Raw genomic sequence first — 24,732 nt, forward strand, 5'->3', positions numbered from 1 at the left:
GTGTTTGATGGTTATGCATAAAGCCACTTTAGACATCTGCATGCGGGTTTTTGTGTGGTCGTAAGTTTTCAACGCTTTTGCATAAATATCAAGGAACATGATTGCTGGTTTGCACCGTTAGAGGATGTTTTGTTTTGTAAGAAACCGCCAAAGGAATGAGGAATTATTTGCCATCTGTATATCTTTGGAGAAAAAGATATTTGTCTGTTCAAATCCTTTGCCTATTTTTAACATTTGAAAATCAATTTTAGCAAGGTCCCAGGAAATAAAGTTAATATATAAAAATCAATTGTATTTGTATATACCAGCGGAAGTCAATGTTTTAAAAACAGTATCATTTATAATATCACCAAAACAAATGAAGTGCTTAGACATAAATCTAAAATCTGTGTAGGATCTGTTTACTTAAAGCTATAAAACACAAATGAAAGAAACCAAGGAAGACCTAGCTGAACGAAAAAACAGACTATATTTACGGATTGAAAGATTGAGTATCAAAGGCATAATTCTTCCCAAATTTATCTATAAGTTCTCTAGACTAATTGAAAGACTAGCAGACCTTTGCACCGAACTCAACAAGCTGAAACCAAACTGTATATGGGAAGGCAACCAGCTTTTGGTTGTGTTGACTTTGTTTTGCTATTCTGAATCTTACTGATATCTTGTGTTTATCTTTATTATTTCCTTCTTTCCGTTTGAGTCTAATTTGCTCCTTTTAAAACGATTTATTTATTTATTTTAGAGAGAGAGACAAAGAGACAGAGAGACAGGCAGGGCAGAGAGAGAGAATCCCAAGCAGACTCCTGGCTGTGTACGAGCCCCACACAAGGCTGGGTCCCTTGACCCTGAGATTGTGACCCGAGCCGAATCAAGAGTCTGATGCCTAACTGACTGAGCCACTCAGGCGTCCCAATTTGTTCCTTTTTTTTTTTTTTTAAAGTTCTTAAGAAACCGAAGTGAGAAGCCCGTAACCTAACCCTAACCCTAACCCTAACCCTAACCTTTGAGATCTTTTGAGAGGAAAGATTTCTCGTGGCATGTTTGAGACAAGTGGACCCTCCTTCTTCAAGCACAGAAGTGACATCACTAATCGCTCCAGAACCTACAATAAGTCAACAGCTGGGCTGGCTACTTTCAGTTCCCCTTTCCCAGAACTTCTAATGTCTACTCGCCATGGTGTCTCCGCAGTATTGGTCAGCATCTGTATTCTCATGACGGCACCAACAGCAGAAACCGAGGCTCCTAAACAAGGTGGCTACATTTACCCAGGTAGAAAGACTGAGATTAGAACCCGATCATAACTAATATTTACTGAGCTCCTTGTCCATGCCAGCACTGTGCTCAGTCCTTGGGGTCATGTGGTGAAGGACAGCAATGACATGGTCTCTGGCCCCAGAAACTTTGCAGCTTGTGCAGGAGAGGACGTGGAACATGCGAGGACATTAACATGTACCGTGCCATCAAGTAAACGATCCCACAACATTCACTTCGCTCTCTGCTTCCCAGGTTTACTTTGACGTCATGGATCGCTTTACAGGAAAGCTCTTGGATAATTCCTTGATTTTCAACATTAGGATCCGTGATGTGAATGATCACGCACCCCAGTTTCCTGAGAAGGAATTCAACATCAGTGTGAAGGAGAACCACATGGCAGGTGTGTGAGACCGGGGCGCGAGGGCTTCCTCTCCCCGCGGGGCCTCTCTGGTCCCCCGGCTTCAATGCTGGTGTGGTGCCCGATCCCCTTGTCTTTTGGGAGAAATGTTACTGTTCACATCCCGAAGGTGGCAGGCTCTGGCTTTGAGTAGAATGCTTGGAGGTCTGTAAACACCGTTTTGCGTCTGTTGCAAGAGCTGATATGTGAAGGCCAGTCTCAAATAAGTCAGATGCACTGAGGGGGAAACGCAGAGTGGAACGGTGCCTTCCTGGATAGCTCTGTAAACTTCTCTCCTAGAGAAAGGCAACGAGATGACATCTCAAGTTTCTGAGCTCCAGAGTCTGTGAGTCTTTAAATCCAAACCAGTCTCACTAGAATGTGCATCTACTTTCATAACAGAAAAGCATTATTTATTTCACAAAAGAGGCTTCAGAAAATTTGGAAAAATTCCAAGAAATTAAGACAGAACTAGAAAGTATATTTAATACTTCCAATTAGAGGTAAGTACCATCCACATTTTAGTTTTTATTCTTTCAGTATTTTTCTTTGAATTTTATATGTGTGTGTGTGTACACACACTATGTATTTATCTATGTGTATATATTCTCCAATTTCAGATATAATTAATTATGCATTTTTCATCTTTATCATAGTGCCAAATGTATATGAGTATATATGAAATATTTACAAATGTGCGGGTGTTTTTTCATACTTGTATAGTTATGAATTTTCTTTTCTAAACGGGCAAATTTACTGTTTGTAACCTAACCGTGTACCCCCTCAGCATCTGATTATGTAATATTTTATTTCATGGATGTGCTTAAGGTTTTTTAACTAATCTCCTATTGTTAGACATTGATGCACTATTTCCACTTCTTGTTATCTTCACGAAATATGCTTCATTGAACATCTTTGAGCTAAATCTGTGTCCACTGAAGCATTACTCACTGGTCACAATTTAGAGGAGTAGAGTGGCTGGTTCTGACTGCATACACAATTTAAGGGTTCCACCGGCAACATCTGAGGGCACCTGGCACAGGGCTCGTCTTTGATCATTAAATGCTCGCACGTTTGTCACTTCTGTGTATCGAACAGATACACGGTTCTTTTCTTTGTCCATTTCTGTTTGTGTGCTTGTCGTTTTTCTTCTTGATTTTTAACCTTCTCATTCGGTATTAAAAATGTTTATGTCTGCCATGTATATTTTAAATATGTTTTCCTGGTTTATCACTTCTTTTTTAATGTTGTCTACATAGTTCTTTTTGGCACACGCTTAAAAATCTGTGTGCTCTGTCAATGCTCTCCTTTACGTCTTCTGCATTTGCAATCACGATTAGAAAGTTCTCGTGACTACTTAGGGGCACCTGGGTGGCTCAGTCGGGCAAGCGTCTTCTTTCGGCTCAGGTCATGATCCCAGGGTCCTGGGTCTGAGTCCCATGTTGGGCCCCCTGCTCGCAGGGGTCTGCTTCTCCCTCTGCCTCTATGTGCACTCTTTCTCTCTCTCAAATAAATAAATAAAATCTTAAAAAAAGAGGAAGTTCTGTTGACTATTCGAATATCCCTCTTTATTTTTTTATAGCATATCCACAGTTTGATTTTAATTTAAATATTTAATCCATTCTGGTGGATGTCTCAGTGCCATTTAGCAAAAGACCATCATTGCACTGGTTTGTCAGGCCTCTTTTGGTCGATATAAACTGGTTTGTCAGGCTTCTTTTGGTCGATATAAACATGAAAACAATTCTTTCCAGGTCAACCTATCTTCAAGATGTTAACAGTTGATGTGGATGAAGAAAATACCCCAAACTCTCAAGTCCTTTACTTCCTTATTTCTCAAACGCCATCACTGAAAGAAAGCGGCTTCCAGATTGACCGGCTTAGCGGAGAAATGCAGCTGTCAGGATGCTTAGATTATGAGGTTATGTGAAATTTATTATTTTGAAAAAATGAGATGTGGTCTTGATCTCAGAGCCCAGACTTAAGATTTATGTTTATAGTGGAAAACCCGCTGTGGCTGGCCTTGCTACTGAATTTGCAATAGTGCATTATTACTTTATTAATACCTCCCTCTGCTGTATGTGAGGGCTTGACTGCTCTTGTCCTTCCCACCTAGACTGCTCCGCGGTTTACTCTGCTTGTTGGAGCGAAGGATTTGGGAGAACCTCCCTTGACGTCCACGGCCACAGTTCACGTGAACGTGCAAGAAGGCAACAACCACCGGCCCACGTTCACCCGGGAGAACGTAAGGCACCTGCACGGCCCGAGATGCCACATCCCCGACCCTGAGTCCCCAGCTCAGCTCCGCTGAGGGACTTCTCCGTAGCCCCCAGGATACACGTCGCTCTCCAAGATCACTCAAACGAGATGGAGGCGTCCCCCGTCCTGACAGAGAATCATTGAGTTGCAGACTTGCGAGCTCACGTGTCCTTTTACTGTTTTGAGCCGAATACTGTGCCCGGAACGCTCACGTGCGTGCTTCCGTCTGGAACTGGCGGGACTCGCACGTGATGTCTGTCCTACAGACGGGGACGCCGAGGCACTGGGGAGAGAGGGACTCCGTGCTCGCGTGCCAGGGAAGTCCCCCAGGTCCGCACTACTGACCGGGGACGGGGAGTTTGTGGTCGCGGGGTCAGGGTCGGCTGCCCGGTGCTCTGCAGGATGCTGGGCAGCAACCCTGACCTCTGCCCACGAGACGAGATGCCAGGGGCACCTCCCAGGCATGAGAGCCCAGAATGTCTGCCGCCATTGCCCGGCATCCCCTGGAGGGCAGGCTCGCCGCCGGGGTGAGAAGCTAGACCTGAGCTTTTCCTACAACATCTGGAGTTCTGGAATAGGGAAGATTTTTATATAGGGCTCCACACGGGATTTCACATGCTGCCAATCCCCGTGCTTGAAGAAAGCCCTGGAACCCGTTGTGGCAGATCATTTGGAAATGCCGCATCCCTTGAGATAGGCAAGATTGCTAAAAACACTCAGGACTGGTTTCCTAGTTCATGTTTTTTGCTCTTTCATTTGCATTTTTTAAAAGAAAAATATCCATTTTACTTCTTTCTCCTGACCTCTCTCATTGAGACCTTTCCCAACAACCGAGTTCAATCCCCAACGCAATATCCCATCCACAGTCCCTACCTAATGCGCGTGCGTGGGCGCGCGCGCGCGCACACACACACACACACACACACACACACACTCATCTGCTCCCTGGGGATGGAGTTTTGCGGATCCCGCTCACACACCTAAGATAGAATCTGGCACGTTGGAGCCTTTGTTGAATATTGATAAACGCTACAAACAATTATTTTCAAAAAGTATCATTTGAAAAAAATGTAAAATCTGTATACCCACAGGGTGCCTCGGTGGCTCAGTCAGTTAAGCGTCCAACTCATGATCTCAGCTCACGTCTTGATCTCAGGGTCGTGAGTTCAAGCCCCACCCTGGGCTCCATGCTGGGTGTGGAGCTTACTTCAAAAAAAAAAAAAAAATCTTAAAAAAATTATACAGAAAAGCTGAAATGTTTTCAAATGAAAACACTTTGCCAAACAGTACAGAATAACTAAAACATATTGAACCTTGTTTTGAAATCCTTCTCTGGCTTAGTCAAAAGCTCTGCTCTCAAGACTGAGGGTGGGGAAAATAAGTCCTGTTTTCCATGTACGTGTCAACCAGAAATTATCTGGTCACTGAGAGCACTAACAAACTACAGATCTACATATGTTAGAAAAATGATTGTCCTCATCTAAGCCACCATAAGAGTTCTATTTGAGAAGAGCTAGGTTTTTTAACAGCGTAAACTTGGATGTCCATTATGATGTTAAAGATTCTTGGGAAAACAGTGCATCGAGTTGGAGTTCAGAGGACTTTGAAAGCTGCTCAGCTGCAGACACGAGTCACTGAGTCACCGGGAGAAGGAAGAGAGGCTTGCGGTGTGGGTGGGATCAGGTGGAGCTTCAGATCGCTTGAGGTCAAGTTCCAGAGCAAGGGAAGTAACATTTCCACGTTCCCGGGCGGAAAGCTTACGTTTTCTTCCCTGCTTTCTTTTTCAATTGTGTGTCTCTACCTCCACGGCGCGGGCACGACGGTTGCCTCCCCCAGTACAGGATTCAGGTTTCCGAAGGCCGCACAAGCCCGAGTGTGTTACGTCTCCCGGTCCGAGATGGGGACTTGCCGTTTACGTCAGCCTGGAGAGTAAGATTTCACATACTGAATGGCAACGAAGAAGGACATTTTGACATTCTGACTGACCCCGAGACCAATGAAGGGATTTTAAATGTGATCAAGGTAAGGCCGTCGGGGGTCGTGTGGGGGTGGCCCTGCCAGGTAGCTGCAGTGCCGGGGCCTCTCTTCGCAGGAGTCCCGGGAGCGAGGTGGGAGCTGGCGCTGGGGGACGCCTGCTGGGTGCCAAGCACGTGAGCTGGGGTGTGTTGTGTATCCAGTGGCGCCCAGTGAGGAGGGCAGGCTGGGTCAGGACCGCCAGCTGCCCCAGGCCCTTGGCCCTTCTGTCTTCATGGCTCCTCCCACCAAAATAATACCAATACTGAAAATGACTTTTGACATGGTGCCAGGTTCTTCAACATTTAATTTTTTCTGTTTGAGGCAAATGGATTTATATATAGAATTATGTAGGCAAAATAGACTTATGTAGATTCAAATAAAAATTTTTAAGACATTTTCTCTCATCCTGAGAGATCATGTTTTTCCTTCGGAGTCTAAAAGTCATTCCAAGGTGTACCTGGGCCCCTACAAGTCCTGTGGGCTCCTGGCACTTCGCCTGGTGTGCCTGAGGACAAGCTGGCCCCACAGAAAAGTAGTATTTTCTCCTTTCACCGACAAGGAACCAAAGCCCAGAGAGGTTGGGTTGTTTTCACGAAGTCACACAGCTGGAGGAGGGGTTCTGACGAAGGTGGTCACTCCACTGCTCTCAGCTAGACCCTAGAGTGACCGGTGCTCCTGGGTCGGGTGGGCGAGTCAACCTGGGATCAGGTTCAAAGACAGGCCTGGGTCAGAGGGTCAGGGGTGGGGCCTGGGCTCCGGCCTGTTGGAGGAATAGGGTGCTGGGCGACGCCCATGGGCCCCAACCATGCTGTGAACAGCAGTGCTCAGGGGAGCTCCGTGCCAGATGCCGGGACAGAATATCTCACATACTCCTAGCTGTTCAGTCCTTTTAAGTCACTGCCCACTCTGCACCCTGAGCAACTGTGATCATTAATTTCTGTATTTCCTTAAGCTCCTGTGTTTTTTTTTTTCTTTTTTTGCAGCCGAGTTGCCCCATTAATGTTTCATTAGGTTATGGTTTTTGTTGCATTTTTCATTTCTCTCTGATGGATGATGGCTCTTTTCAACCCAGAGAGGGGGAGGAAAATAAAAACCCAAAAAACAGAACTCTGTAAGCGATTTAAAAATGGGCCGGCAACTGCCTTTTGATCATTACCAAAGACAGCGTCAATAATACATGAAACGCAAAGCCACATGCTAGGGTGTGCGCAGCCCCGTGCGGAGCGCCCTCCCCAGGGAAGCAGCAGGTGCTCACGAAACCCTGTCTCTGGGTCCCGCAGCCCTTGGATTATGAAACGCGCCCTGCACGAAGCCTCGTCATCGCCGTGGAGAACGAGGAGCTGCTCTTCCCCTGCGAGGGGGGCCGGGTCCGGGGGCCAGGGGGGGTGGCGGCCAGCGCCACTGTGAGCGTGCAGGTGATGGACGCCAACGACCCGCCAGCCTTTCACCCCAGGAGCTTTGTCGTCAGCGAGGTTGACGGCGCCGGGCCTGGAATTCAGCTGGGAGTTTTCAATGCTACAGATCCAGACAGAGCGGCCGGCCCGGTAAGGTGAGAAGAGAGGAACGGGGAGGGGGTCGTTTCAACGGAACCAGCCAGGTACCCGCCGGCGTTCCTGTTGGGCGCCTGCCCTGTGGCGGGCGGGTGAGAGGTTGACGCCACCAGTTATGAAAACACCAGAAGCCACCAGGAGAAGGCCCACTGGCCCACGTTCAGAGCCTTCTTCCTTCTGTAGCTGCCTCTGATCCCCCCCCCCACAGGGGAGCTCATGCGTTCATGTCCCCTTGCACTTAGCACACATCGCTTTTATACAGTTTCCTTGTACTAAAATAATTTATGTGTTTCTAGGTCCCTTTTTACTAAAGGGCAGCCCTCTGGCTTCTGGACAAGAGAAGTTTTGTTTTCTTTCTTTCTTTCTTTCTTTCTTTTTAAATTTAATTGTGGTAAAATATATTTAACAAAAAGTTTACCATTCTAGCTATTTTTAAGTGTATAGTTCAGTGGCATTAAGCACATTCATATTGTGCAGTCATTCCCACCGTCCATCTCCAGAACTTCTTGGTCTTATAAAACTGAAACTGTCCCCATGAAACAAGACCCCCCGCCATTTCTCTTCCCCAGACATTGGCAACCACCATGCTCGTTTCTGTCTCTGTGGACCTGATTACTCGAAGTGCTTTGCAGAAGATAATCGTCCGGTATTTGTCTTTCTGTGATCATGTATTTCACTGAACATGGCGTCCTCCAGGCTCGTCCACGTGGTAACGTGCTACAGACGCAGACCTTCCTTCCTTTTCCAGGCTGAATAATATTCCGTGGTCTGCACAGCCTGCACTGTGCTCACCCCCTCCCCTGAGGGCACACACCTGGGTTGCTCAGTGTTTTGCCATAGACTTGCCATAATCCCTAGGAAGATGGCAGAGTGGGAAGCACCAGGACTGTCTCTCCACCCAGACCACTGCACTGGAAGAATCTGTCTCACGTACCTAGTTTGGAACTCTGGGGTCTGTTGAAGGCTTGCAGCTGCCAGAGAAACGCTTGGATGGTAAATTGCAGTTAATTTTGGTTGATTATGGCTCTGAGCACAATAGTAGCAACGCATCCCTACCCTCAGCTGGTGACCAGCAGCTGTGCACCTGTTCCTGGAATGGCCCAACGTAGTTTGCAGGAGCCAGAGTGGGCAAAAACCCTCTGTCCCTGAAATACCAGGGATGTGTGCACTGCTCACTGTCTGCTGCTTTCATTCCTGGAGGTGCAAAGAGGAAGGCAGCCATTGGTTTCGCCCCTACCCCGATGTGACAGACCCCCTCCCCCACCAGCTGAAGTGTCTTCAGGGGATTGGATGGACAGGTGCCATCACTTTCCCCTCTTCCTTGTTTGCTTTTTCCTATTTCGGGAGCCAGACATTGAAATCTTGGACATTCCATAACAACCACATGTATGAGGAAAGTCAGAGAGTGGCCAGCCTGCCCAGGGAAAGGGTCAGGAAAGGCTTGAGATGACCTTAAGTTGAAAGGCTGATCCTCAGCACAAAGACATCCTGTGATGGTCCAATGAACAAACAAAAATAAAATAAAAACAATAAAGAAAAACAAAAAACCCTGGGAAGGCAGAGAATCTGATCCCCAGAGGTCCCACGTTAGAGCCAAATGCCTAATGTTCAAGGAAAAAAAAAAAAAAAAAAACCACAAGGCACACAACGAAACAGGAAAGTGAGGCCCATCCAAAGGAAAAACAATAGATCATCAGAAACCGTCCCTGAAAAATACATGATGGCAGATCGGTTAGATGAAGGCTTTCAAACAACAGCCTTAAAAATGCTCAAAGACCTAAAGGAGGATGTGGAGAGAGCCTGGAAATGGAGTGTGAACGAAACGGAAACACCAGTAAGGAGACAGAACACCTAACAAGAAAGGAGAAGGGTGATGAAGGGCTCACTGTCAGAATTACTTCATACATAAATGGATTAAACTCTTTAATCAAAAGACAGAGACTGGCAGAATTTTATACATTCCAGTCCATGCCTTCTGTAAGAGACTCACTTGAAAATCCAAATACACAAACAGGTCACCTGAACCATATGCAAAAATGAACTCAAAATGGATCCAACTGTAAGACCAAAAACATTAAACCATTTGAAGGAAGCACAGGGCAACAGCGTCATGACACTGGGCTTGGCAATGAGTTCCTGGATGTGGCACCAAAGACAGACAACAAAGGACAAAAATGTCAAATTGGACCTCATGAAAATCAAAACATTTTGTGCATGAAAAGACACTATTGTGGAGTACAAAGGCAACCCACAGGATGGGAGAAAATATTTGCAAGTCCTATAACTGAGAAGGGGCTGATTCCAGAATATATCGAGAACTCCTGAGCCACAACACCAGAGGAACACCAGCCACCTGATCTAGAAGCGGACACAGGACTTAAACAGACGCTTCTCCAACCAGCACACGAGAGACGTGCAACACCACTCGGCAGCAGGGAGATGCAAATCAAAGTCCAGCTCACACCCGTTTAGGATGGCGACTACCAAAAAACCGGAAATCAAGTGTGGGCAAGGATGTGGAGAGGCTGGAACCGTTGCGCATGGTTGGCGGGCATATAAGTTGGTGCAGCCACCGTGGGAAACAGAACGGTAGCTCCTCAAAACAGTTCAAGGTAGGGCACCCTGAGGTCCATCATGTCTGCTGCTGGGTATGGACACGCCCAAAGAAGTGAAAGCAGGGGCTCAGGGAGAGAGTTGTAGGCCCTGTTCTAGCTGCATTATTCACCGTAGCTGACCTGCCAAAGCCACCCAAGCGTCCACCAAAGGATGAACGGATAAGCCCAACGTGGTATATACGTGTGACAGAATGTTATTCAGCCCTGAAAAGCGAGGACGGTCTTCAGCACGCCACGGGGATGAGCCTGCGGGCGTTGTGCTAAGTGAAATAAGCCCGTCGCAGAGAGACAAACTCCGTACGATTCCGCTTACGATTTCCCATCTTACTTATGATAGGATCTGTGCCTGCTGTGATACATTTCAATTTGCCTTTTGATGTGACTTTTTAATTTTAAAAGTTGCATGTGTTTCCTTCTACAAGATACAAACTGGCTTACGACCCGGCCAGTTGGGTGACCGTTGATGAGCTCTCAGGGACAGTTACCACCACGCAGCAAATGGACCGAGAATCCCCTTACGTAAATCACAGCTTTTACACAATCATCGTGCAGGCTGTTGACGATGGTAAGTGTTTACCCAAAATGAGGGGGGGACGTGCGTTTCCTTCCTTCCTGAGGGAAAATAACACTAGTGAGAGTCTTTCCCCACAACTGGGAAAAATAAATAAAATAAACCTTTTTAGCACTATGCATCCATCCTGGCAACTACTCTTTGTGATAATTTTTGAAATGGAAAACCAAGGACCAGTGCCCTGGGGAGAGGGGCAGGATGCATTCAGAAGAGACGATTTAGCCAGCGAGGAAGCCGCCAGCAGACCCGATGTCCGTTTCATCCCTCCATAAAACAACTCTGTAGCTCTTCCTCAAAGCTGGTGTGTGTGGCAAATGTTTAGCACAGTTTCCCTGTACTTGGAATGGCTGATCAGCTCTGGTAAATGTGACTGTGTGGGACAAATTTGTCATAAACCAGGGTGTGCAGCGCTCTGAGTGGGTTACAACACTTTTCTCTATGATCTTCCAAGGCTGGACTTCGAAACCTGCCCAAGCACAGAGTTGAATAAACAGCAACTCTCAAATAACTTTAATAATTGTGTTTAAGGAGTCTCTAAGTTAAAGCCCAGGTTTTAAGGGAAATGTAGGTGTATGTCCCATTTGTATGAGGTTGTGGATGATGTGTGTAGATGGTATATATAGATGTAAATAGATGATGTTGTATATGCTGTATGATGTTGTAGATGTTGTATGATGGTGTAGCAGAATGTTGGTTAGGAAGATGTTAAGTCTGTATTCCTAAATCCGTCTGAGGTGGGGAGACGGCAAAGGGGGGGTCCATCTTCCAGGGACCTGAAGGAACAATGTGGTGGGGTCCAGAGTACCCACTACCCAGTGTCCCCTAATGGTTAACACATTGCAAGACAGTAGTATCTGGTGACAACTGGAACTCAGACATGGACACAGCCAAAGGCCAAACATCTCCATCTCCATGTCACAGCCATTTCACTCCTGCCCCACTCCCTTCTTTACACCTGGCATGACTCACTGGGAAAAACGAATGATTCCATTTTCTACCTGGTTCTACAAATGATCTGAGGTGGCAAGTGTTTTGTTAAGGTACCCTTCCCAGATATTCTGAATTTTCAGAAAAGCAGGAGAACAGAGCAAGCACCTACAGGAGAGCCTATGACCTTGAAAAGGAAGCGGTTTCAGTGCAATGACTCCTTTCCTGAGAGGATGACACTGCCCATTATCTGGGGGTATGTGCACATCGAGAGGTCTCTCTCAATTAACAAGCAACCCCTCCTGGAATTCCATTTCCAGGCCTCCCGCCACAGACCGGGACGGGGACCCTGATGCTTTTCCTGTCTGACGTCAACGACAACGCCCCTGCTCTCCATCCCCGTTCTCAATACATGGAGGTCTGTGAGTCTGCGCTGAGTGAGACCCTCCTTCTCCAGGCCGAGGATGCCGACCTGGAGCCCTATGCTGACCCTTTTACGTTTGAATTGGACAATTCGTGGGAAAGTGCAGGAGACACATGGAAGCTGGGGGAAAGTCGGGGTGAGTTTTTGTATTGGTTGGGGATAAAGCACTGAAAATAACCTGACTCAAACCGACCCAGGAAAGGAATAATGATAATAATAATAATAATGACAATGATAATAATAAATCGGCTTTTGTAACTGAGGGAGATGCCAGCCAAGGCTGTATTCTAGCAGAGCTGGGTCTGGGTGCTCGAGGAACGTCCCTGGAAGATGTTTGTCCTGTGGCTCTGCCTTTCCCTGGGTCCCTTCATTTCCAGGCAGGCTCTCCTCTGGGTGGTGGGTGGCTGCTGGGAGTCCCTGGGACTCATCCGAGTGTGTGGCAAAGGTATGTATATCACTTTGTGGCTTTGGTCAGCTGCCCCATCAGTTATGGTGGGTTGGGGCTGGGAAGGCAGACATGCTGATTGGCCGGTTCTTGTTGGGCTCTGGGCTTCGCATCTCCTGACCTGCATGGGCTGAGTTCAGGAACTGGGGGCTCTCCCAAAGAAGACCTGGGGTGCTGGTTGCTCCAAGGAGCAACCACGGGCATCTGCTGTCAACATTCTCCTTGGAGCCTCTATCAGTGTGTCCGTAGAATGTACCCTATTTTGTAGATGGAACTGTGAGCTCATGTTTACAGCTCCCAGACCCAGAGTGTGTCGTACCCATTGAACTTTGCCCCAAACAAGCTCTGGCCTTTGCCCTCAGCTTCTGGAAGATGAGCTCTAGGCCTTTGGGATGTCTTGCCTGAAAGGAATGCCTTTGTTTACCTTGGGCTTGTGCCCATCAGATACAGACATGATTTAGGGTGGGGGCTCTGGGTCATGCGGGCGTCCGCTGATCTCCAACAACACTGAGGACCGAGGTCAGCCATTGGATGGCCAAGCAGATTCACACGACCGAGTCTGGCTGAAGACCCTGCACGCAAGGCTCAGGGGAGCTTCCCTGGCTGGCAGCGCCCCACACATGTGGTCACTTACTGACCTGGGAGGTCCTGTTCTGACTCTGCTGGAGAACGGAGAGCTCAGAGTCTGGTGCTGCTCTGGATTCTGCCTCACATGCTTCTTCCCTTGGCCAGTTCTAATCCATATCCTGTTGCTGTGCTGGATCATAACTAGGACCACACAGCCTTTAGTGAGTCCTACGGTCCTTCTAGAGCACTTTCAGATCTGAGCACGGTCTTGAGAACCCCTGGACTGGGAGCTGGTCTCAGGCATAAGTGAGGGTGGTGTTGGCGCCTTTTCCCTCCAACTTTGAACTCGGCTAACTTCTGTACAGAGCCGTGGTGCACGGGAGGGACTTAGTCGATCTCTTGAGTAGATAAGCAAGTGAGCAAGTCAACTCACGCAGCGTCCACTTCCCTTCTGCAGGTCGGTCCGTGGAACTTTTAATGTTGACAAGCCTCCCGCCCGGTAATTACTCAGTGCCACTGTTCATCAGAGACAAACAGGGACTTTCCCAGAAGCAGACTGTCCACGTAAGGGTCTGTTCCTGTCCCGGCGGAGGCACGTGTGTGGAGCCCTCAGTCGTGGTCACAGGAACTGGACTCCTCATGGGTGCCCTGGCCCCTACCTGTGCTGCGCTTGTGATGCTGGCAGGTCAGTGGTCTGCAGGTGTTGTCCTGGGGAGGCGGCTCCTCTCCCCAGCCTCCCAGCAGTGTGCAGTCCTCTGGGGCAGAGAGCAGGCATGGCAGAGATCAGTGGGACACCTTGAGAATGACCCCTCGGCTCACCAGAGTCTCAGACTCAGATCAGACGTCCCCAACCTGGTTGAACAGGCTGCCTGCCTGGCGAAAACAGCTTCTAGGAATTTAGTAGGTAGCAATTTACTGAATGAACGAATGAATGAACCAACCCAGGAAAATAATAATAATAATAATAATAATAATAAATTGGCTTTTGTAACTGAGGAGATGCCAGCTAAGCCTGTGTTCTAGCAGAGCTGGGTCTCGGTGCTCAAGGGACGTCCCTTGAATGAGCCCCATGAATGAACACTGTGGTTCGCAGAAATGGTGGGGGCAGCGATGGGCAGATACCTGGGTTCCTGGGCTTGGAGGACACGAATGAGCAAGCTCGGTTCTCAAAGAAATGACAGGATTTTATTGGTCACATGGTATTGATCCATTCAACCAATAGTTACCCGGCGCCGACGTGTGCCCCAACCCTCACTATCATATAGCTACGGAGATGACCACCACCCAGTTGACCTTGTCTGTTCATGGCTGAGCTCTGAGTCATCAGAACGAGGTCCTATTCAAACCTCTGTTGAGCACGAGATGCCCGGCTCATTTTCCTGCTCTGTCCCATTGTAGCCACTCTGCTGTGCCTGCTGCGATGCTGTTTTGTGTCCGAAGTCAGGCCCGGAAGCTCCGAGGAAGGCCAGCAGACTCTGATCATGTATAACGACGAGAGCAAACCCATTTCAACGCAGGTAGTGGAAACTAGCGCGTCGTGTTTCCGGACAGTGATGTCCGTCATCCCCAGGCCTGTTTTTCCACCCGCTGAGCCCCCTGTCACATCGTCACACTCCCTCATATTCGAGTAGCAAATGGCAAAAAGATTCCCATGAAAACCGTCCAACTCAACTAAATTGAATTATTATTTTAGGTCATAATGAGGGGGTGATTCTGCCCCCGCCCAGGGGATGTTTGGCAATGTCTAGAGACCGTTTTGGTGGCGGCTTGGTTGGGGTGGGAAGACATGGCTTTGGCTTCCAGTGGAAGCAGAGAGGCTCAGGGAGCTGTTGAGTGTCCCACTGTGCCCAGGGCGGCCGCACCACAGAGAAGGGTCTGGCCCAACGTGCCCAGAGTGCTAAGGGGGGGAAGCCTTGCTTAGGAGGAGATGGTGTCCGCCAGCGGACTTGCTCTAGATGGAAGCGTGTCAGGCTCACTAAGGAAACGCGGAGCCCGCCCCACCTCCCTTGCCTGGCGGAGGCTGGGCACAGAGCTCGCTGGTCTGGCAGGGACGAGACCCGGACTCTGCTGCCCATTAGCTTCCGCTCGTTGAGCGAGTCCCTCACCCCCACATCCTCACCTGCCACCCAGAGAGGATAAAACTCAACCAGCAGATGGGCTGTGCACCAAAGACGACGCGCCCAGGAAAGCTCCCGCCCTCCTCCAGACACAAGGTGGTCAGCGGGTAACTGATGGCTTTCAAGCCGCTCCTGCTGACGCTGACCTTGCCGTGCGTCCTCACGGCAGCCCTGGGCTGGGGTCAGCCGGGCAACCAGAGGAAGGCACCGTGAGCTCTCCTGCGGTCTTCACCCGGAACCAAGCGTAGCTGGTCCAAACACTGAAAGCCAAAGAAATGTCCAAAGGGAGCACCGTCTTTCCTGCACGGAGGGTGCGGGGGCCCACCTTGCTGCTGCCTTAGATCTCCAGCCACGATCTTCTCCCGGAAGGACGAGACACGTTGTTCTGAGATGCCTTTGAGGAGAGACGGCGCAGTTGACTTTGGCGTTAGGCTGCAGTAGGCAGACAGGGAGATGCTCCAGAGACAGCCCGCGGATGGGAGACGCCGGGGGTTGACATCCTCAGGTCCTTCTCACATTTTCTCTTTCTTCCTGGCATGACGGAAGGGAAGCGATTGCCCTGGGCCACGGTAGGGGCGTCCGTGCCTGTGCGCCCACGCAGGCCTGCGTGGAGCCCTTCCCGGTGTGGGGTCGAGGAGGCAGGAGGTACGGTCCGAACTCTCCAGACTGCTGGACCCCAGACGAAGCCCCACCCCCGCAGTGACAGCCGCACTTCACTGTTCTGATTCGTTTATGTCGTTCTGAGGAGACCGTCTGGACAGACCGTCTGGACAAATGGCCGCGCTCCAAGAGCCCTGGGAAGCTTCACTCTGCTCGGATGCTCCGCTCAGTCATCCAGGGACAGGGACAAGGCTCCTGGGCCCAGGCTGAGCTCAGCCTCCCGTGTGGGGTCGTGGCTGAGGCAGCCGAGCCTGGAGGAGCCCACTGGGGACGTGGCCTCCCCGAGCAGCGTCCGTGGGCACAGCTGTGGCCCAAGAGGTGGTGATGATGCCCGGTGCTGTTCTCGTCGGCCAGGCGCCTACTGGCTGTGTCCTGGGGCGGAGGAAGCCGCTGGAGAAGCAGACGGTGTGGAAGGGAAGCCTGGTCCTCCCAGGGCGGGGGCCAGGCAGGCTGGGGACCCCTGTCAAGATCAAGGACCAGCTGTCAGAGGGATGAGAGCCTTCCCGTGTCCCCTCCTTGTCCCAAGATGTTGTCCCCTTGTCTTCTACTCGCAGCTCAGGATGTGTCCCTGCTTCTACCATCATATCTTTGGGGCTCTGAGGCCTGGGATCCAGGAAACCTGGGTTTGGACTCCAAAACTGTGGCTTATCAGACAAAGAAGCTAACAAACCTTTGGTTTTCACATATAAAGAGAGGTTAATAACGCGCGTGCTCTCTCTCTCTCAGATTTATTGGACAATTTAATCAACTAATACGAAATCTTTAGCACAAGTGAGGGCATTGCCAGGCACACAGTGAACGTGGCTGCCGATATTAGTGTTTTTTTTTTTTAAAGATCTTATTTATTTACTTGACAGACAGATCACAAGCAGGCAGAGAGGCAGGCAGAGAGAGAGGAGGAAGCAGGCTCCCCGCGGAGCAGAGAGCTGATGCGAGGCTTGATCCCAGGATCCTGGGATCATGACCCGAGCCGAAGGCAGAGGCTTTAACCCACTGAGCCACCCAGGCACCCCGATATTAGTGTTATTAACAGTACTTACTAGTTTATGTCTTTGGAGCCACAGGTAAGTCAGGCCATTTCAAAGTGTACATGCCTCCGCAGTCATCCATCTCACGCGAACACTCCATGCACACACACACACACACACACACACACACGCACACCCAGGGGCCTTCTGCGCTTGTGGCAGGACTCACCCCCTCCGAGATGCTGCTGCTGATCCCACCACTCTGTCGTGCCCACGAGACGGCACTGACGCCCCCTCCGAGAAGAGGAACCAGCCCAGTAGCGCCTGGGCCCTCGGGGATGTGTGCTCACTGAGGCATGGAGAAGACAGTGCACAGCACCGCCAGACCCTGGGGCCTGTGAAAGCATTGCCTCAGCCTCGGGAGATGATGAGCCGTAGATTCTGAGACCCTCTCAAGACCGGGGTCTTTTCCCCATCACGTCCCATGGGACACGGAACAAGAAACTCCACCTCCTGACCAGCGGTTCCAAAGGAGTCCAGATTCTGGGCGGAATAGGTGTTTTTTCCCGGCTCTGGATGTTTTCTGTGATGGTGTGGAGACCTATGATGTCATTTCTTGGTCTCTGCTTTCATTCCTACTGTCTGTGATTGCAACTTTGTCATTTTTCTTTCTGTGTGTGTCCCACAGGGAAGGCCAGATATCATGGACCAGGTGCCAGTCCTGGTGCTCGACGCAGCTGGGGCCGGGGCCGAGCTGGGCACTAAGGTGAGCACGGCCTGTTTGCTGCTTGGTTTAGACGGACAGGCGGCTTTGCGGGGGGTTCCCACGGCAGTGAACAGCACCCCCAACACGCATGAGGTCCCTGGGCAAGCCCGCTCCGCGCCTGCCTGCACCCAGCCTCACCTGCAAAGCCCCATGACTCCACGAAGTCCAAAAGGACAACAGCACCGGATGCCCCCAGGCCCCAGTTTCGGCCTGGCCGGTCACTGTTGTGACTTTCTGCCACGTGCTATGCCCCCAGTGTAGTGTACTTTTTACCGTATTTCTTTCTCTAAATCAACCTCGGTCCAAATAAAGTACATTTCTTTAAATAGGGCATTCTGTATTTCAGCAGCAAACAAACAAACAAACAAACAAAAAACAGTTTTGGGGCGCCTGGGCAGCTCAGTGGGTTAAAGCCTCTGCCTTCGGCTCAGGTCATGGTCTCGGGGTCCTGGGATCGAGCCCCGCATCGGGCTCTCTGCTCGGCAGGGAGCCTGCTTGCTCCCCCCATCCCCGCCTGCTGCTCTGCCTACCTGTGATCTCTGTCTGTCAAATAAATAAATAAAATCTTAAAAAAAAAAATTTCACTGGTATGAAGAGCAGAGAGGGAAGAGAAAAATAGACACAAGAGAAATAAAGCCCAGTAACTCTGGCTAGAGAAAGCCACCTGCCACAGAAACAGGGTCCCGGAGGAAGGCAGAGATAGGAAAGCCATGCTGGTTCAGACACCCCCCGGCCCCCCATGCCATCAGCATGTGGATGAGGAGTCAGAAGGGGAGTCATTTTCTCACCATGCAATTTAATGTCATTTAAGCCTGTGTTCCCAAACTGGTTAAACCTTCCCTTCTCTACGGGGTAGATGACCCCACTGCGGAAAACAGCGACTTAATCCAGGGCTGCTATAAATTACCGAGCAGGTGCCTGGCTGGGGGTGAGCAGGGGCAGGTCCAGCAGGCATTCCGCCCACCAATCCGTGCTGGGGGGAGGACTGCCCTTTCTCTCCCGCGCACGGACACTGTGCACGCTGGGCTGGTGGTACTTCCTCCCTGCCTGGTCTGTCAGCTTCCAGAGGCCAGAACAATCACTCCTGAGAAGCATGAGAACAGCTCTGCTTTACTGAGTGTGCCCTGGGGGTGTGCACCCCGCAAGGACCATCCCGCGGACACTTCGCCAGAGCCCCTGGGGGAGGGTAGTCAGCTTTCTCCATCTCCATCTGCGGGGGATGAAGCCAAGATCTCTGGTTCCTGTCTCTCCGAGCGTCTGTTCCCTGTGCTGTGCCCCGCAGGCAGAAATTTCTCCCGTGGCTCCTGGTTAGCCATGCCACCACGGCACACCCTCCCTGAGTGAAGGCGGCCGTGACTCAGTGGGTAACCTGTTTTAAAACCTGCTCGAAGCATGGAGTCTCTCCAACTGTGGTTAAGATCTGTTGCCTGCTTTATTCTCTTTGAAATTCTGCTTCATTATCGAAAGGCCTCATAAACTAGGACGCCCAAAGCAGAAATGGCTGATAGCCCCATCCTTCACTTGTCTGTGTCACTAGCCTGGTCTCACGCATGCGCTACCCTGTGCTCAGACTTCTACAGTATGGCAGGGGGAACGCTAGAGTCCCCTCCTACAGTCACCACTGGCCACGCGCTTTGTTTCAAGAGTCTTCTCGTGCATCTCCTCACCTCCCCTCTTCCACTCGCATTCTCCTTTCCGTCTTTAGTGCCAGCATCTATGGGCAGAGGAGCGTAGAGCAAGGGGAAGGGGCGGAAGGACACACATGCATTATCTTCTGAGTAAGTCAGCATCTCCCCCAGGATCTACAGGACATGCTATCACTGGCAGCGAGAGCACTGGACCAGGAGTACTTGGTCTCAGGGACCCCAGGGCATTACAGAAGTTCACTTCCTCTTGCCGTAAGCCCCCTAATGATTGAAAGTTGGTTCCCTTGAGGGGTGGCTCTTCTAGAAGATTCTGTGATACCAGTAGAACAAATACAAGTCAATGAAAACCTCATTTATCTAACTAGCTAAGGTTATTGTTGGTTGTTAAAACGTTATTTGACAGTCCTGATCACATATGATGCTTTTTAGAACGCCCACAAGTAAATACATTTTTTTGATGTCCATCTGAGGGTGTCTGGGTCATCTGGAACATTCTAAGCACATTGCTTTGGGCCCGCATTTCAGTCCCATCTTTGGTTGCAAAAGCCCAGTAAGGTCCACTTGGTGCCATGGGCAACCCTGAGCCCTGACGCCCTCCTGCATCATGTCTTCATACACTCTTTGCACAGATTCTAGAACTATCGCTACACTTTTAAAAATGACTTTTCTGGGGGATGCCTGGCTGACTCTGTCAGTAACGCGTGTGACTCTTGATCTCAGGACCATGTTCAGTTCCTACGTTGGCCGTGGATCTTACTTTAAAAAGTAAAATAAAACAAAATCTTTAAAAAGTAAAATGATGTTTTTCTGAAATAATTTGGCTTGTAAGAAGTTGTAAAAATAGGTCAGACTCCCTGTGTACGCTTCACACAGCTTCCCCCAAGGATAACGTAACCGTAACTCTTGATCAAAACCAGAAAACCCACTCTGGTGTAACACAATTAAGAGAGGTTTCAAATAGAGACCTTATTTGGACTGCCCCAGTATAAGTAGGTACTACTTTAGCAAAAAAATGTACTTTTTTGGGACAATTACTAAAAGAGATATTCAAGGTTCAAAAAAAGCTACAATGTTTGTGATGAAACCTCTAAAAAAGAATTCAAGATCTCTATAATTTCATTACCTTTCCTCGGGCTGTGTTTGAGCTAAGATAAAAATGTGGTGTTCTTTTCTGCACAAAGATGATGTCATGAACCCACCCTTGAAAGGGTTTGTGCATTCATAAGTGTGTCCCTTTGGCCTTGGTAGGGCTGCCATCGTGGGCACAGATGGACCCAGGCAGTCACATGGGGCCCTGTGCTGGTTTAAAGCTCTGTGGTCACCATCTTGAAAGGCTTAATATTTGGACAAGTGGTCCCCCATGTTTAAATTTTGCACTGGGTCCTGCAAATTATGTCGCTGGTTTTGGGTCCTAGGGATCACGAATGTTCCTCATTCACAAATGTTGAGGCTGTGCCCATAGCACCAAGTGAACCTTGCTGGGCTTTTGGGATCAAAGATGGGACTTGAAAATCTCCTATTTTCAAACTCCATCCCCATCAAGCAACCGAAAAGCTTTCCCATGGATTTTTGCTACGGATGGCTATGCTCACTAGAATTATGATTCCTTTAGTGCAGAAATTAAAAGCACTATGATGGCAAGAATTTCTAGTCATAGGTCTGCATCCTTGGGTGCTTTATATAAAACCAGTAACATTTCTATCCTTATTACTTGGTTTTACTTATTTATGTATTTTTCATCCTCTTTAAATTAAAGGGTTGTGACATGCTTTTCGAGCCAAGAGGAGTGAGAAACAAGTATTCTACTCTTGTAAGTACAGATGAAGGGGTTACTATGGAAAGGGTTGCCTTACCCTCCTAACAACGGTGGGAAGCCCTGAAAATTAGAAATTCGAAAAAATGTGTCCAACATAAAAATAAAGTAAAAGGAGGTGTGAGTGTGGAAAAATGAATTCTAAGTCATTAAAAAACATACATCTAGACTTGGAAGATAGGGTTTTTCAGTCCCTGGCAAATTCCTTTTGCCGCTGAGTCACTAAGAACTTGGCCAAGGCCTGAACAGTCCTCTGTGTTCTTCTCAAGCTTACAGGAGTTTGGAGCTAAAGGGGCCCCAGAGACCCTCTGGTCCATTTTGCTCCTCAACCTTTTTTAGCAGCCGGATCCTTCTGTCACGAGACCCTGGGAAGAACGCCATTCTAAGAACAACAGTAAGAGGTGCTTCTTATTAGTGTCCGTTTTGAGCACAGAGACATAATACATACCCACCACCAAAGCCATTAGTAGAACCAGCGGCTCTGCTGGAAATAAAACAGAAGTCGGATGTTGTGGATGTAGTTCGCAAAATCATGTTATCTTAGCACCGAATCCACTGCCACACATTGTTGTAAATCGGTTGTTAAAATATCAAGAAAATTTGGATTTCTGCCAAGGAACAGTTTCAAATGTGAAGTTTTTAGGAAGCTCCACTTATAATACCAAGATTTCCCTTGATTTAGCAAATAGGAGGTGGAAAATTCCTTGAATTCATTTCATAAAAGCAAATTATGAAGTTTTTGCTTCTATTAACAAGTTGGGGGGGGGACTCAATTAAAAAGATGTAAACCATTTTCCACTATATTAAAAGCCTGCTGGCTGGTTCCACTCTGCCTCCCTTCACCCCCAAAAGCCACGGCAATGAAAGGTCTGGTGACGACACCTGCAAGGCCTCCCCTCTCTCCCAATACACACACAGGAGAGGTGTGCACACTCTCCTTGGCCTGACTCCTCCCCTGCACAGCCCTGTCCGGAGGCAGCAAGGGTACTGACCTGGGGAGCCGGAAGGGGGCTTCTCAGTGGTGCTGGGACTTGGCTTATTTGCTTCGCAGGTTTTCCAGGACACTGTGGTGCCCAGACAATGCCTGGACGCGAGGGCCTGGAAGGTGGTGGAAACCCTGAGTCAGGTGGGAAGAGCATCCCTTTGCCCATGCGTCAGCTGTGGGTTCAGATCCTACCTCTGACTTGAGGCCCCACGACCCTGTTCTGTGAGGTCGGGTGGTGCTTCTGCTGGCCCCTCCCCTTGGCTGTTAGAATGATGCCCCATGTGGCACCGTGGCCCCAGGAACATGAGCCTGGCCCTCTGCAGTCACAGCCTGGGGCCTCCCCGGTGTCAGGCCCCAGAGTGGGGGCTGTAGGTCTCCATGAGGGCCTGAGGCCGCAGGGAGTCCTGTCGCTCCCCAGCCCTGCAGACAAGACCACAGACACTCTCCAAGTCTAGAGGCAAAGCCACACTGTCCAGCCCCTTCTGGGAAGCACCCCCCCCCCCCAGCATGCGGCAGAGAGCAGCGTCTGCCCGTGTCTCCCTAAGCTGACGCAGCGCTGTGAGGGCAAGGTCGTGTCACACGACTGTGCGACACGTGGTGGCGGAAGATCGGCCGCCAGAGCAGGAAACATGGGCTCAGTGACGTTGCTCCAGGAGGTCAAGCGACAAGGAAGCAGACCCAAGGCCGGGCTGGCGGGCTCATGGCAGACCCCGGCTCCTCGAACGACCACCCCCATCTCGGAAGGACATGTAGACGCCCCCGACCCCCATCGGTGAAGGAGCCCCGAACAGCGCGCTGCCCACCAGGGCACGGACGCATGGAGCAGCCGCACAGATACCGCCGACCCGCGCTCACAAGGGGCTGCGCCGCGCGGACTGTGTGGACGCGGACGAAGGTCCACACCCAGCGGGGAAGCCCCGTCCCCCACCACCCGCCTGCCGGAGGAGAAAAGCGCAGAGGAAAGGCCCGGCTCTTTGCCCCCGAGACTTCCAGCGTCGGGGCGGGGGCCTGTGCTGGACCCCTGACCTCCCGCCTCTGGAATCGGGGACTCTGTCATCGGCCTCGGGGGTCTGCAGCCGAGCCCACAGCCCCAGCTCGCGGCACATTCCCCCCAGCTCCGCGCGCCCCGGGTCCCTCGTGGATCACGGACTTGGGGCTGGGGCGGAGGCACCTGTGGTTCCTGCAGGGCCGCGGCCAGAGCCCGCGCGCGTCCTCTCCTCCCGCCCGCACCCCTGCGTCCCCACGACGCGGTGATCGCCGCTCCTGAGCGCGCAGACGCCCGCGGGGCCTACCCGTGTACACGCAGGGCTCAACGCCGAGCTTTGGAGGGGCTCCTGGGGTCCGAGGAAGCTGGGGACAGGGGGCTGGGAGCTCGGGGACACGGGTGCTCCCCAGGGCTCCTCCACTTTGGCCTTTGGCCGACTTTCTGCCATCTCCCTCCTCCTGGCGCTCTGGGCCCTCCGGTTCTGCTCGACCTCGGGCCCTCAGTGAGCTCAGCCCCTCCGGACGGCCGGTGGGCGACAGCCGGATCGCTCTGGCCATGCCCGCCCCGCCTGGGCCGCCGGCCAGTTCCCACCGCACCCGCCTCCAGGTGTCGCATATTTGAGCAGGTGAAGGCCCTTTAACCAGGCAGGTCCATCCCACCAACGCTTTCTGGGTCCCTCAGACCAGAAAAAGCGAGAAAAGTCCTCACGGAGATATGACCTGGGTCCTGAAGGATGAGCGGGAGTTTGCTCAGAGGAGGCTGGCAGGTGGGGGCGGTCATTCGAGGGGAAGGGACAGCGGGTGCAAGTGCCAGGAGGGGACACGCCAGGGCAGGGTGAGGGAGGGGTCACCGGGAGCACCGCAGGCGGAATGGGGTGGGAGCAGGGCGAGGTGGCTGTCCTCCCTCCCAGAAAGCAGCTGCGAGGTCGAGGTCGGGGCTGTCTCCCCTCAGCGGGGCGCCCTTCGTTTCTGAGCTGGTAGAAACGGTAGAAACGTCTGTGACAGCGAGGGACTGTGACAGCGGGGGACGGAAAACGGCCGCCTTACACCGCATTGGGGGTCGCACCGGTGGGGCCTGGAGAGGACGGGTCTGGTGTGGAAGGACCCAGCACTTACCTCCTCTTTCCCTGGCTTTTCTTCAGAAGCTCCGTGGTCTGGACGCGCTCGCAGGTGACACTGGGGAGCCGCCACACATCTACGCAGAGGAGGGAGAGTGTGAAGGAGCAGAAAGCCTCAGCTCTCTTGCCTTCTCAGAGCCCGACCAGGACCCCTGGGCTTCACAGGCTGCTGCACGTGAGGAAATGCATTCTAAGTCAGGCGGTCCTTCCTAAAAAAGCATATTTTGGGGAAGTGGACTAATTCGTGGAAGGTTATCACTGTTCAAGGGCCTTCTTCTCCCCCACCCTCCTCTGCCTCCTTCTTAAATCCCTCCCCGCCCTAACACAAGGGCCTGGATTAAATGCTCTGATATTTTCAGAGCAGACGTCTTGAATCAAAGCAAAACATTAGGTCATGCTTTTTTTTTTAAATGTGAATTTGTAGAGAAATCTTAATTTAATTGTGTAATACTTTGTTTCTATTAGCAGCCCTGCTCTGAGGGGAAATAAAATGATAACTTATAGATTACACAGCAATTTGGTAATACTGGGGAAAATGAAAATGGATTGCTTTTAGTAATTATGTACATTTCTGTAATTATGATTCTGCTTCAGTTTAAGAAAATAGATGCATAGGCAAATGTCTTTTGTAATATTTGTGATCAGTTTTT

General features: G+C 50.4%; 1 protein-coding gene across 3 annotated transcripts; it reads left to right on the forward strand.

The window, feature by feature from the left end:
• The first annotated feature begins 1,198 nt into the window (after window positions 1-1,198).
• Window positions 1,199-24,732, forward strand: CDH26 (cadherin 26). Of its 3 annotated transcripts, none has more exons than XM_047745706.1 (13): window positions 1,199-1,654; window positions 3,406-3,572; window positions 3,768-3,896; window positions 5,747-5,932; window positions 7,207-7,475; window positions 10,514-10,656; window positions 11,910-12,149; window positions 13,483-13,710; window positions 14,424-14,542; window positions 17,459-17,536; window positions 20,939-20,992; window positions 22,047-22,121; window positions 24,107-24,732. In XM_047745706.1, the coding sequence occupies exons 1-13, from the start codon at window positions 1,522-1,524 to the stop codon at window positions 24,293-24,295; spliced, it is 2,010 nt and encodes a 669-aa protein (XP_047601662.1). In that variant the 5' UTR covers window positions 1,199-1,521; the 3' UTR covers window positions 24,296-24,732. The 3 variants fall into 3 exon arrangements, with proteins under 3 accessions (XP_047601662.1, XP_047601663.1, XP_047601664.1); XM_047745708.1 differs by lacking the exon at window positions 1,199-1,654 and adding an exon at window positions 1,839-2,154; XM_047745707.1 differs by lacking the exons at window positions 17,459-17,536; window positions 20,939-20,992 and having other exon boundaries at window positions 22,056-22,121.

This window comes from Lutra lutra, chromosome 9 (assembly GCF_902655055.1).
Source record: "Lutra lutra chromosome 9, mLutLut1.2, whole genome shotgun sequence".
Lineage (NCBI taxonomy): Eukaryota > Metazoa > Chordata > Mammalia > Carnivora > Mustelidae > Lutra > Lutra lutra.

What these genes read in the sequence shown, in the direction of transcription:
- CDH26 (XM_047745706.1), top strand. Translation starts at nt 1,522, where the DNA reads ATGGATCGCTTTACAGGAAAGCTCTTGGATAATTCCTTGATTTTCAAC. An exon ending in CAGGATGCTTAGATTATGAG is followed by an intron (nt 3,573 to 3,767) that starts GTTATGTGAAAT and finishes CTTCCCACCTAG; the next exon opens with ACTGCTCCGCGGTTTACTCT. An exon ending in GAAACAAGTATTCTACTCTT is followed by an intron (nt 20,993 to 22,046) that starts GTAAGTACAGAT and finishes TTTGCTTCGCAG; the next exon opens with GTTTTCCAGGACACTGTGGT.